Raw genomic sequence first — 13,947 nt, 5'->3', positions numbered from 1 at the left:
AGGTATAACTAGCAGGGAATCCTTTGTTAGTTTTTCAAATTATTTCATAATTTTAATTTTTGGTTTTTTGATTTAAACCAGATATATGTATTTTTAGCATTTACGCAATAAATTACACATTTCTATAGACTTTCGTGGCAGTTGTTTGTTAATGATTAAAGACAACTTATTTAAACATATATCCATAACAAAAATGAATTTAAAAAACGAATTAATCAGTTGATGATTTTTCTAATAAAGCAAAGATAAATTACTATATTTTGCGTTTGCGCAAAGCAATTAATATCACGATTATTCCATTTGTCGGAATTCACAGTCAATTGCTTTCTTGAGCTGTGCATCTTTTTTCAGTCAATACTTTTGATGTGTAATTAAGAAAATTGATCATTTTAATGATCTATTGTCAAAAGTTGGCTCATTGAGCTTAGAAATATAGATATAAAGCATGCCCACTTCTGAGTTCATAGATAGCTTTTCCATTCAACTTGGTTTCCACGCTAAGAAGAAAGTAATTATTTCTTAAATTTCTACAAATTGAAAATCATTTGCACTCAAAATTTACAATGGAGGGGGCTTTTTTTTAGTATTGAGGCTATGTTATGTGTGCAGTATAGTTAATGAAATGTATTGCAAATATTCTAAAGAAATATAACAAAGAAATAAAAAAGTATACAAACAATCGTTATTAATTTGCACACTTTTTTTGGTTTTACCGAGTATTTTATTCATAGTCTTACTTATTATTCTCACATATATATTCATTTGAGCATCAATTTAGCATCAAATGAAAAACTGCCTTTTCAACAATTGCATATCAATATTGGCGCAACAGGACCAGAAAAGAGCACAAAAAATGGCAGTCAGTGCTGTATATTTACACTAATTAACACAAAAGTTACAGCAGGCAAATAAACACGCATAATTGTAATTAATGCGTTCGTACGTATGTGTGTATGTGTATATATGAAATGCACATACATTTTATGCTGCATAATACTTGCTGGTAATAATTCTCTGCCAGCGTTCATCCGTTCGTCCACTTGTTTCAATTCAATAAAAATAAAAATAAAATTCCTGCCAGTTGTTTGCATTGTAAATGAAGAGCACTGCAACTTTTATATGAAAAGTGCAAACACACACACACACACATCAATACACCACACATGGAATTGGATGAATATAAGTTTAATTAAAATTATTATGACATTTTACCCGCATGAAATGAAAACGCTGTTAATGAAAAAAAAAAAACGGTGATATGGTTAGGCAACAGAGCGCTCCTTGATATGGAATAATAGAGGCAAACGAGTGCAGAGCGTTACTCCAAACATGAGTTCCGGCGCCTGATTGCCGGCATAGCTGAACTCGAAGCGACGCAATACATGGACGAGAACCGTTTTCATTTCCAACATGGCAAACTTTTGACCCACGCAGTTACGCGCCCCCGCTGAGAAGGGTACAAAGGCAAAGGGATTTGACGTATTGCCCGCGGATTGTGCCGCGAAACGTTCGGGTCTGAAAAGATCCGGTTCCTCAAAATGCTCTGGTAAGCGACCTATATACATGGGGAGGACGGTGATATTTGTGCCTGCAGGCACCGTTAGGCCATCTATAGAAAGGGAAATACACAGATAAGGAATAGAAAGTCGATATTTTTGATCAACCTACTCAATTGGCATTGCTTCACAACCTTACGAGCAAAGGCAGGCACTGGTGGGTACAAACGCAAGGACTCTTTAATGCACAGCTCTATATAGCGCAAATTTTTGAGACCTTCAAAGTGGACCGGATCATGCCCAAAGACCTCGATCAGCTCCTCATAGCAACGCTGCTGGCACTCTGCATGTGTGGCCAAGTTATAGAAGAGGAACTGTAATGCCGTTGCTGTGGTTTCGTAGCCCTCAAATATGAAGGTATCGACCTCTTCGCGTATATCCAGATTACCAAGTGGCTCTCCGTTCACTTCAGAGTTAAGTAAAATGTCTAGAAAATTCGACTTTCGCTTTATGCCCAACTCAGCGGTGCCATTAGCGCTTAGAGTAGTGGGTTTAGTTAGCTGCTCAGCGCGTCTTTGTTCAATGATGCGTGTTGTGAAGCCATGCAGGGTTTTCAGGGCTTTGCGCTCCTCCCACGCCAACGGGGTCCAGCGATAGGTGAAGTCAAAATGGTAGAACAAATGACTGAGACGCTGATGTGTGACATGCTTCATACTGCAAAATAGAAAAAAGGGTTGAAGGAAAACATTAAACATCCTCATCCTCATGTGCCCTCACATGTGAACTGCCCGCACATAATCTGATTCGGCTAGTGTTTGGGCCTGTATGGAGACCCCCATCGAAGTTTCACATATGACGTCCAGCGTGTATAAGCTCAGAGGCTTGAATAGCTCCAGAGGTTCTCCATTAACCGACGCCGACAGCTGTGCGAGCAGCACCGATGCCTGTTGCTCGAACACTTCGACGAATTGCTTCAGGATTGTGAAATGGAAGGCAGGCGTTAGCAGCTTTCGTCGCTGCAACCACTTCTCGCCTTTGCTGATCAACAGACCCTCGCCCAACCAGTTCAGTAAGACCCCATAGTGTTCGCTCTTTTGATTGTAGGCCAGAGAAGTTGAAAGTTCGGCTATGTCGTGCACATTGCCCGTAAAAAGGTTTAGCTCCGTACCGAACCAGAACTTCAGACGATTCTCCCGTCCATATTTGGCGTAAAGTTCGCGAAGATGTTCAAACATGCGTTCCGGCGCAATATTTAGGAAATAGTGGGCATGCCCTATCAGTGGCCATGACGGGCCACTCGGCCAATCCGAAGTCAATGCAATAAGGGACCGATACTTGGAATAGTAAAGCCACGAAGCGCACAATAATGCCAGCAGGAAGAGACAAATCAATAGCACAACGAACATTCCAAGACGCGCAGCGATCGCCGACTGATGTGAGTGCAGTGCAGGCTACCTGCACTTATAGCCAGGAAATAAATGTATTCAGTGGGCCATTGGGACAAAAGTTGGCGTTTCAGTTAGTTTCCGTAGGCAACCTTAAATATTGGCTATATAATATTCATGACAAACGGAAACAAAACATTTACATCATAAAATGTGCTAAATTATTTGAGGGAGATTGCTGATCGAGCTAGTAGGAGCATAGTTGCCTCTAATTACAATTGTAAATCGAGTCAATTATGTGAGCTCAAGCTAAACGGGTTGCAAAACGAAAGCAAAGTCAGGCGATAAAAACTGGTCGAGATGCTTGACCCAAAGCTAGTGCCAAATGCTAAATCATGCTAATGTTCAAACTACGCAGTTGCCGCAAATAATTGCAGCATTAATAAAATTCTCTTCTTGACCCTTTTCATTAGGCACAATGGAGAAGTCGAACTAATTATATACTTTATGTCAGCCAAGGATTACGAAAAAGGAGTCAGCATTTGGATTATTTTGAGTGGTAATACGGTAATACGTTGTACTGGTAATACGTTGTACTGGTAATACGTTGTACTGGTAATACGTTGTACTGGTAATACGTTGTACCAATAACTTCCAAAAAAACAAGCGAACAATACTTCTTTGTTGAAGAGAGCATATCTGACGCGTAGATAACTGACGCTTAGACCTTTCCCATAGACATTACTCGTGAAAAGACTGAATTCTCAGCATCTGATCATTTAACGTGTAGAAATCGGACTTGTATGTTGAAAAATACATATCTGACGCGTAGATAACTGACGCTTCGAACTTTCCCATAGACATTACTCGTGAAAAGCCTGAATTCTCAGCCTCTGATGTGTAAATCCTCACGTGTAAACATCTGAAATATCCATTTAACGTGTAGAAATCGGACTTGTATGTTGAAAAATACATATCTGACGCGTAGATAACTGACGCTTCGAACTTTCCCATAGACATTACTCGTGAAAAGCCTAAATTCTCAGCATCTGATGTGTAAATCCTCACATGTAAACAATAGCTGAAATAGCCATTTAACGTGTAGAAATCGGACTTCTATGTTGAAAAATACATATCTGACGCGTAGATAACTGATGTTTAGACATTTGACATAGACATTACTGGTGAAAAGTCTGAATTCTCAACATCTGTTCTGTAAATGCTCACGTATAGACATCTGAAATAGCCATTTAAAAATACATATCTGACGCGTAAATAACTGACGTTTAGACATTTGACATAGACATTTCACGTGTACAAACTTGAATTGTCAGCTTCTGATGTGAAAATTTAGACGTGTTGACATCAGACATAGACATCTAAGGTGTAGAAATCTAAGCTGACTTGAGTTGACATCGGATATAATTATTTAACGTGTAAATATTCGACTTCTAGGTATCTGACGTATAGGTGTCCCATGTGTGGACGTTTTAAATAAACCAGCACACTAATATCAAATCTGAAATTGTACTGCTCTTTAAGCTCTTTTTATAAACTCCACATAAAAACTGTCTAGAAGCTGTTAAAACTCAAATCGCACGTGAAAACCATTTCAGCTAAAGTCAACGATACTTAATGTTTTACTTTTTATGAACAACCCACAGCAAAAATGTTTTTAACAATCTACACAAGTCAAATACTGCCTAAACCCTTAAAACCTATAATGTTGGATTGCTACAAAACAGTCGTGCGACAAATTGCCTTCTGACCACACATAATGGAGTGGGCCTCTCTGCTGCTCGAGATATTCACAGTAGCAGTAATATTCTTTCTGTTGCATGTACACTTGCTCCATATCAGGATCAATCGGCTCACAAAGGGTTGGTCACAGCCTCCAGCATGGCCTATACTTGGACATATGCATATAATCTTTCGACTGGGTGGCCTGAATCCTTTCAAGCAGGCTGAGAAGCATGTCTTTCCATATCTAAAGGATCATCGGTGCAAGATATGGGCAGGAGCGAGTCTGGTATTCCTGAACTGCAATCCCAAGGATCTGCAGGCACTGTGCAGTGCACCCCACTTACTCGAAAAGGGGAAACAATACCAAATATATGAAAGCTGGCTATGCCAAGGTATATTCACGAGTCGGGTCGAGAAGTGGACCAAGGGACGTAAAATGCTTATGCCAGCATTTAGTTATGGAATGCTGAAGCAGTTTGTGGATGTATTCAATCGCCAGACTCAAGTGTTGCTATCAAGACTTCGGATAATGGCTTCGACAGGGGAGTCGGTGGACTTCTTTAAGTACAGCAGCAGCTTTACTCTGGACACTATTTGTGAGACGGCAATGGGTGTGTCCGTAGGCGCACAGTCGGTCCAAAAGTCCGAGTACTTCGAAGCGGTTAAAGCGTAAGTAGCGAGTTCTAAAATATTTGTGGGCCCAAAATTAGTCGCCTACCAGTATTTTGCAGATTTACGATCGACGCCTGAGAAATCCCATTTACCACTTACACTTCATATATAAATTGAGCCCACTTTGCCGACGGGAGGGTCAGATAATAAAAAAATTGCACCGTTTCTCGGAGCGCATCATTAAAGAGCGGCGAGAGCAACTCAATAAGGAACAGGCGAATCAAATTATCAGCAGTGCCGCTACTGAAGATATAGATGGTCGACGCAACCTCACCTTTATTGACATACTACTTAACGCTAAGACGGAAGAAGGACAACCCTTGCTAGATAAAGAAATAAGGGAAGAAGTGGATACAATTATTGTGGCTGGGTTTGATCTTACGGCTACCACGCTAAAGTTCTTCATATTCGAAATGTGTAAGCATCCAGAAATCCAAGAGCTTTGTCGCGAAGAGATATGGCAAGTGTGTGGGAAAGATCCCAAAGAGCCTATTACAATCGAGCAAGTGCGTCAATTAGAGTATGTGGATATGTGTTTAAAGGAAACTCTGCGTCTATATCCATCTGGATGTGTTGTCTCACGTCGTGCGACCGCAAATTTTCATTTAAGTGAGTGGATCGATAATCACAAGACTAACTGCTATCACATTTATAATGCTCATTCTATAATTTCAATCCCTTTAGACGATTTATATATACCCGCCAACAGTGAGGTGGTTTTCTCACCTCTGTATATGGGTCGGTGCGCAGACTTTTTCCCTGAACCGCTCAAGTTCATGCCGAGCCGATGGTCCCCCGATGCTGAACACAAAATACAGGCCTCAACGTATATACCCTTTTTGACAGGAGTACGTAGCTGCATTGGACAACGTTATGCCATGATCAAAATGAAGCTTGTGATTGCTCATTGCCTCAAAAACTTTCAATTCTCTCCAGTAGACGACTGGGATGCAGAGAAGGAATTGGCCTTTGTTATCACCTTAAAAACACTGACGCCGTTTTATTGCAAAATAGCCAATGTCTTATGAGTAATGTTGAAGAAATTTAGATGTAAAAACTTTGAGAACTTTTAAAATTTAAAAAGAATATAAAACAAAGTAAAAGCAATTTGAGTAAACAGAATGAAATGCAAGTCGGTTGAAATAAAAAACAGCTACTGTTATGAGGGAAATTTTTGCATTTTTGTCAGAAAGTCTCTGTTCAATTATGTTTTTAAGTAAAATTTGAAAAAGATTTTAATCAAAGCTTAGCTAACATTACGATATCTCTCCACCTATTAACTATAAATAGGTATTTTTAAAATTAAATTAAATTAAATTAAAACTTTTTAAATTTTAAAAGAATATAAAACAAAGTAAAAGCAATTTGAGTAAACAGAATGAAATGCAAGTCGGTTGAAATAAAAAACAGCTACTGTTATGAGGGAAAAAGAGCACGAAAATAATAATTCTTTTATAACTTTTGCATTTTTGTCAGCAAGTCTCTATTCAATTATGTTTTTAAGTAAAATTTGAAAAACATGTTTATCAAAGCTTAGTTAACATTACGATATCACTTCACCTATTAACTATTAACAGGTATTTTAAAAATTAAAATTTTATGAAAGCTATCACTGCAAATGATGTGAACCGATCACTTAGTATTCCATTACAACGCCGCATAATTTTAAATCACTCTCAAGTCAAACTGGTTGCAATCACCTGCCATTAAACGCAGTCAATGAGCTGTCTATAAAAGTTGGTGCAACTTCCGAGCTCCCGTTTACAGTTCTACAATAGCTCGGACTGCAATCATGTTAACATTCAAAGCGGCATTGCTACTCGTCGCTGTGCTTAGCATCTGGATTTACTGGCTATGGCAGCGTCGGCACTGGTACAAATTCTCACTGACCTTCCCCACTGTGTGCGGCTGGCCAGTGGTCGGCTCCGGTCTGCGTTTTATCAATTTTAATGGCAAGTTTGACTTTGGCCAACTATCGCAAACCCAATTGAAATTTTAACCTGAAACTCAGATATCCTGCCAAGCTTCGGGAACTTTCTCAGCGAATGCAAACGTCATACTATAGCTTTTTGGATGGGCCTGCATCTGGTCATTCTCACGGATGAGCCCGAATTTGTGGAATCTGTGATGACTAGCAACGATATGCTGAACCGCGCTATCTGTATCAGTAAACCGGGCAGGGATATATTTCAAGGCGGGCTCTTGGTGTGCGAAGGTGATTAATTAATCGATTTTAGAATCTACACTCGATCTATAACTAAGTATTTGTAGCTGAAGCCTGGCATGCACAGCGCAAGTCCATCAATGCGGCATTTCAGCACAAGGTGCTGCTCACATTCTTCCCCATTTTTAATAGGATTGCGAGCAGTGCAGAAGAGCAATTGGCACAATTAGTAGATAAGGGACCCCAGACCCTGAGCCAGATGCTGAAGAGCACAATTATCAGCGGCAGTTTGGGTGGGTAATTAAAATAAATAAAGTATGCTTGAGAGTCAGTTACATTTTCTCTTAGAAACAACTATGGGCCTAAAGCCAAATAATACGAAAATGGAGCAGGAAGCCAAGACTTATATAAGCTCGCTTGAGTTGTAAGTCTGATTGGAAATATCTCTTTCTATTTGATCTACCATCCAATGTTTTCTTATATAGCATGCAACACAAATTACCTTTTTTGGCATTGCTGACATTTCTGAATTTATACGGCTTGTCATATTTCTATGAGAAATTTCAAGTGGCTAAGAAATTTTTATGGCAATTTACAGAAGATGTAGGTATATCAAGCTCCTAAATGAACAATAAATAATTACTTTCAAATCTCTTTCTCTTTTTAGATTATGCTCAGCCAATTGAATCAAACATTTGTGCCCAATATACAAGTATCAGATGTGGGAAATGCAGCAAAGCCTAGTTCCGATGACGAATTCATGGCCATACGCAAACCTCCAGAGATTTTTATCAAACAAGCTCTTGAACTGTACAAGCAGCAGAAGCTCAGCTGGCAAAATGTGGTCTCCAATGCTAATGGCCTGATAGTAGCTGTAATAATTATTTTTCCACAGCACATACTATATATAGACATTCTAAAAATATTTGATTGCAGTCCTACGAAACATCGTCCACAGCCGTGCTCTCTACTCTAATTATGCTAGCCATGCATCCATCGGTGCAGGATCGCCTCTACGAGGAAGTATGCCAAGTTTTTGAACGCACTAGCGAAGACGTAGAGTTTGCCCATTTGGAGCAGTTGCCATATCTTGATATGGTTGTGAATGAGACGCTGCGCCTTATACCGCCAATACCTGTATTGGGGCGACAGGCGATTAACGATGCTAAGCTGAGCAATGGTCTCATCTTGCCGAGTGGTCTGCAAGTCATTATTTCTATTTATCACATACACAGACGTAAGGATATCTGGGGTCCAGATGCAGGCAAGTTCGACCCAAATAACTTTCTACCCGAACATGACAGAAAGCGGCATTTATATAGCTTTATGCCCTTCTCCAAAGGTCCACGAAACTGTATAGGTAACTGCTCATATGAATGGGTAATCAAATACAATATTTTTCACCAATCAACATTTTTCTAGGCTGGCGCTATGCTATGTTCTCCTTAAAGATAATTGTAGCCCGTTTCATACGCAAATATCGCTTCAGCACCAAGTATTGCTTTGAGGACATCAAATTTTCTACAAACTCAGCATTATGTTTTCTAGAGGAGCCCCCATTGGAGATCTCGTTTCGATAAATTGTATTGCATTTCAGTTCATTGATAAATTATTTATTATTGTTGATTTTTTTTAAGGGATTTAAACAAATATTATATTGTATGGGAAGGCAACAACCTTCTTAATTTAGACCAATAGTATGCAGCAGTAATTTGTAATTCTCTGTTTTGAATGACAGCTATTAGTCAAACAATTTAATAATTAAGTAAAACCATTTTTATACTTAATACTTTAGCTTTAAAATTGTTGAACCTGTTTTGATACGGCGGTACATTACTGCTCTTTGTTTGGCTTTCAATTATTAATTAAACAATCATGATATTCACACTTTGCTGTTCTATTCCAAATTCCTCTTTATGTCAAGCTTCGAAGATGCATAAGCGAAAAATATTGTGCCATCTATACAAGTATATCAATAAAAGTATAATTGTTTGAATGTTTGCTCTCAAAATTAGTATAAAAATTTAACAAAAAAGAAACACTCTACTAATTATATGATGGCCTTGGAACATTTCTATAATTTTAACCAAAATGAACTTAACGTAAAATGTTATGGCAACAAGTACGGTACCGAACAATAAATCGTTGGAAAGTCAAATTCGTTTATGGCAGAAGATTTAGTCAGAGGGGGGAGACTTTCTAACTATCCACATTTTGTCGAACCCGGTGAATGATTTGTAATAATCCCATTTTTATTTCTTTAATGTTCTTTAATAGCATTTTATTATATATGTGTTTCCTTTATTTTTCTGAGTTAATTACTATTTCTTTTTAAATAAAACTTTTTAAACAATTTCAATTGTCTCTCACTACATTTGTCCGCTAATTGGAACAAAGCATAACGAATGGACAATGCCTTTTCCTCTACGATCCGGCGTCGTTATGAGACATTTTTTTGATTTTTTCTCTCTAGCTGATAGTTTGTAGTTCTAGTTGAATAAAGAAAACATTTTCAAATCAATTTAATTTGTATACTGACTACTTTGTAAGCTATTGTACAGTGTCCGAACATTCCCTAGCACTTGAAATTCTTGAACGGGGATCGAGCGGCTATATACGAGCAGCTGAAGCTGCCCGCCCGCGTTGTCGCCGTGAGTGGCCAACAAAGTGGTCGAGCTACACCCACTTGGCATGGATTTGTATGCACTGGGCGCGCCAGCACGCACATCAAAAATTATAATATTGAACTTTTATTTTATTTTTTCGCTTTTTTTCCAGTAATGTCAAAATTATTGCGACGATTGCTAAGAACTGGTTCTAGACATGTGTATACAAGTACGGTCATAGCTTTTTTGTTTACTTCTCACTCATTAGGCTTCGGCGTAAACAACAAATCACATCGGCTCTCAGCTCGTCATTCGTCAATCTGTCTGAGTGACAATAAAAATAAACTAAAAAAAAAACACAAAGCGCTACTTCAGATTCGCAGCTAGAAGTATTATTATAAAAATTATAAAGCCATTTGAATATTTGAATGCACCCAAATGTTAATAACGACTGTGACCTGTTCATTGCACAATTTCACAATTTTTTATCTGCGATATTAGGAACACAATCAGACCTCTGCCACTGTCGGATTGAGCATGAACGGCCGGGCACTTAAAACCTTTGATGCGCCATCGCCTCAAATCAGTCGCGCACACATCAATCAGTAGAACAGATCGATCAATAGTCTCATCAATAGCGGTCATGTTGGGTTCGGTGCTGCTGGTATTGTTAGGAGGCGTTCTGGTTTCCTGGCTGATTTACGTGCATGAGCATCACACGAGGATTGATCGACTAACCAGGAACTGGCCCCAGCCACGATCCTGGCCGATAATGGGTCATCTGCATTTAATGATCCCCCTGGCCGGATCGGAATTCTTCAAGCATGGCTCGAAGCTCATCTTCACCTTCATTAAGGATCATCGCGTTAAGTTGTGGCTGGGCCATCGACTCTACTTCTTCGACTGCAACCCGAAGGACATTCAAGCCCTGTGCAGCGCTCAGCAACTACTCGAAAAGACTGCGGACTATCGTTTCTTTGAGAACTGGCTCTGCGAGGGTATTTTCACGAGCCGTGTAGAAAAGTGGACGCATCGTCGAAAAATGCTGTCGCCGTCATTTAACTCGAACAGTATAAGGGAGTTTGCCAAGATCTTTGAACGACAGGCACGGATTCTGGTGTTTAAGTTGGGAGAGGTGGCTGCTTCAGGCGAACCAGTGGATTTCTTTCGACTCATCGCCACCTACACCCTGGATACTATTTGCGAAACGGCTCTGGGCGTTTCAGTTGGGGCGCAGAAGAGCAATAATTGTGAATACTTTGATTATGTGAGAGAGTGAGTGAGAATTTGTTTCTGCCCTTCTCCTTCTTATTACTACAGTTTTATTGCAGAGCCCTGCACATTGTCGATTGTCGCATCAAGAACTTGTTCTATCGAAACGAGATCATTTATAAGTTCACAGCATTGGCTGCTCGGGAGCGGCGTGTGGTGAAGGCTCTACACAATTTCACGGATGACATTATCAAGAAACGCTGCGAGGAGCTGAAGTCTGATCAGGCCAATCGGAATACCAACGATACTGTCAATCCAGAGACGGAACAACGACGCAGTCTGAGTTATCTGGATACCCTGCTGCATGCCACAGCCCCGGATGGTAAGCCGCTCAAGGTCACGGATATACGCGAAGAAGTGGACACCATTATATATGGCGGTTTCGACCTCACCGCCGCCACCATTAAGTTTTTCCTATACAGAATGACTTTGCATATGGACTATCAGAAGCGATGTCGTGAGGAGATATGGCAGGTTTGTGGCAGGGACTCTAATGCCGACATAACCATAGAACAAATGCGTCAGTTAATTTATTTGGAATGGTGCCTAAAGGAGATACTTAGGCTCTATCCCTCAGCACCAATAGTGGCGCGACATGCCAGAGCCGATTGCGTAATAAGTAAGACAGTTATTATAAATGCGCTTGCAATTGACTTTGGTAAAAATTATGTTTGTTTAATCCGTAGATGATTTTTGCATACCAGCGGGGAGCAATGTCATCATTTCGCCTCTGTACATGGGCCGATGCAAAGAGTTCTTCCCGGATCCGCTTACTTTTAACCCCGAACGCTGGTCCCCCGATGCAGAGCCCAAAATAGAGCCATCAACCTTTATACCCTTCATGACTGGCGGTCGCAGTTGCATAGGCCAGCGTTATGCCATGGTCATGATGAAGCTTGTCCTGGCCCACTGCCTGAGAAACTTCGAATTTGAAGCCGCCAGCGAAACGGATCGAGAGGCGCGATTGACATTTGTCGTCACCCTACACACCATGAAGCCGGTCTTTTTGAGAGTGAAGGCTGTGTGAGGCTCTATTCATACCAAATGTTCGTATAATGGATTTCATGAGAATATTGCGTCAAATATTGATCTTTATTTCAAATTAAAAACCGCTAAAGACCAGGATTTAAATTAATTTAATAAGCGTTCAACTGCAGCCCGGAATTGTTCGCCTGGTTATTTATGTTTCTGGTCTGGCAAGATATAGTGTTGGAAATAGTAATTAACTTATAAGGTCACTCGATTAATTTTAAATCCCCCTATGGCGGGGCATAATAATTAAGGCTGTATGTATTACTTTTTAAAAGTATTACTTTTTAGAAATATTGATTCAAAGGAATTCTTTTACTGCTACAAATTTAGTTTCCAAAGGGACTTCAATAGAAATTTGAGAAATGTTAAAAACTTTTGATTCACTAAGCAAATTTTGTATACACCTTGAATAACAATTCCTTAGTTAATCAGAACAAAAATGGTATTAAATCTCATTTTTATACAAAACATTGCTTATCTTCAGCATTAAAGCTTCTGGGGGCTCAATCGATTCATTGCACTTGATTTCTTTTTAATTTGAATAACATAGTACGCATTACATTTTCCTTTATATAATGGACGCCGTCGTTTCACATAAAAAATATCTTAACAATTTGTGAGTGTTTTTTTTTTCATATCGCTCTTTTTTATTGGACTGCGCGCGTTCGTCTAGAAAATAATTCGCTTTTTGCCCCGATTTTTATTGTATGCGCGCGCTGCGGAAAATCAACAAACATTTCCGACTCGGCTTGTAATAAATAAAATAAAATACATAAAGCAGCCGCCGCCATTGAAGCCGCCCGCCAGTCTGTCCGTGCGTCCGTCTATCTGTCTGTCTGTCTGTCAGTTGTCGGATGTCGGTTGCCTTTCACATATCCTCGTCATATTGCCGTGCAAATTATAGCCGTTGCTCGCTTATTACGACATGACGACGACGTCGACTACGCATATCCTTGCAGCAGAAGCATAAAATGCAATTTATTTAAATAAAAATCAAGTTTAATTTGCAGTGTCGTAAATTTTTTCGTTGCCTGTTACGGCATTGAATTTCACGGTTTTGTTAACAAGCACATAAAAACGGCGCCAACTGATAAGGATGGGTATGAGGTATAAAGAGAACTCAGCTCTGGATGGAATGTTGCTCTGTTTTGAAAAGACTGCATTGGACATAGAGTTTATTCAATTCAATGATTTATATGCATTTTCTCAATTTTAATTCAAAATATTAAAATGTTCAATAACCAGTTGACAAGGCCGAACATACTTTGCGATCCCAAAACCTCAGAAGCGGCAGAACCAATAAATTCATAATTTTTTTTTAATTTTATCAATTTTTTTGTTGATCTTTCGAATTAAACAGCAAAGAACTTCAACAACACCTTTTGGGAAACACTAACTTAGACCTACATATATATAATATACAACAATATACATTGTGTAATTGTTATAGATATTTAATGAAAAAGAATTATTAATTATTTTTTTACTTCAATAGCAATAGCTTCTATAGCTTTGAGCTCTCTATAAGTACAGAATTGTGTGTTAAAGATAAGTTTTGTGATATCTTGTAGAGTTGA

At 39.2% G+C, this 13,947-nt stretch overlaps 3 protein-coding genes across 3 annotated transcripts; 2 read left to right on the top strand and 1 right to left on the bottom strand.

Annotated features, from left to right (window-relative positions):
- Nucleotides 1–1,262: 1,262 nt before the first annotated feature.
- LOC115622299 (cytochrome P450 4d1-like) lies at nt 1,263–2,902 on the bottom strand. The gene is made up of 3 exons (XM_030516203.1): nt 2,274–2,902; nt 1,669–2,210; nt 1,263–1,609 (listed from the first exon to the last, which is right to left on the bottom strand). Exons 1-3 carry the CDS (start codon nt 2,900–2,902, stop codon nt 1,263–1,265), a joined length of 1,518 nt encoding a protein of 505 aa, XP_030372063.1.
- A 1,897-nt stretch (nt 2,903–4,799) lies between these two features.
- On the top strand, nt 4,800–9,040 carry LOC115622298. Its single transcript, XM_030516202.1, has 10 exons — nt 4,800–5,293; nt 5,346–5,905; nt 5,981–6,301; nt 7,308–7,511; nt 7,568–7,753; nt 7,809–7,884; nt 7,946–8,063; nt 8,128–8,334; nt 8,397–8,820; nt 8,883–9,040. The coding sequence occupies exons 1-10, from the start codon at nt 4,800–4,802 to the stop codon at nt 9,038–9,040; spliced, it is 2,748 nt and encodes a 915-aa protein (XP_030372062.1).
- Nucleotides 9,041–10,656: 1,616 nt separating this feature from the next.
- On the top strand, nt 10,657–12,742 carry LOC115622632 (probable cytochrome P450 312a1). The gene is made up of 3 exons (XM_030516638.1): nt 10,657–11,341; nt 11,398–11,957; nt 12,025–12,742. Exons 1-3 carry the CDS (start codon nt 10,710–10,712, stop codon nt 12,363–12,365), a joined length of 1,533 nt encoding a protein of 510 aa, XP_030372498.1. The 5' UTR covers nt 10,657–10,709; the 3' UTR covers nt 12,366–12,742.
- The last annotated feature ends 1,205 nt before the right edge of the window (nt 12,743–13,947 follow it).

The sequence above is a fragment of the Scaptodrosophila lebanonensis genome, unplaced genomic scaffold, assembly GCF_003285725.1.
Source record: "Scaptodrosophila lebanonensis strain 11010-0011.00,11010-0021.00 unplaced genomic scaffold, SlebRS2 tig00000043-arrow-pilon, whole genome shotgun sequence".
Classification (NCBI taxonomy): domain Eukaryota; kingdom Metazoa; phylum Arthropoda; class Insecta; order Diptera; family Drosophilidae; genus Scaptodrosophila; species Scaptodrosophila lebanonensis.
The sequence above is the reverse complement of the archived record's forward strand: the minus strand, read 5'-3'. Positions and strand labels throughout refer to the sequence as shown.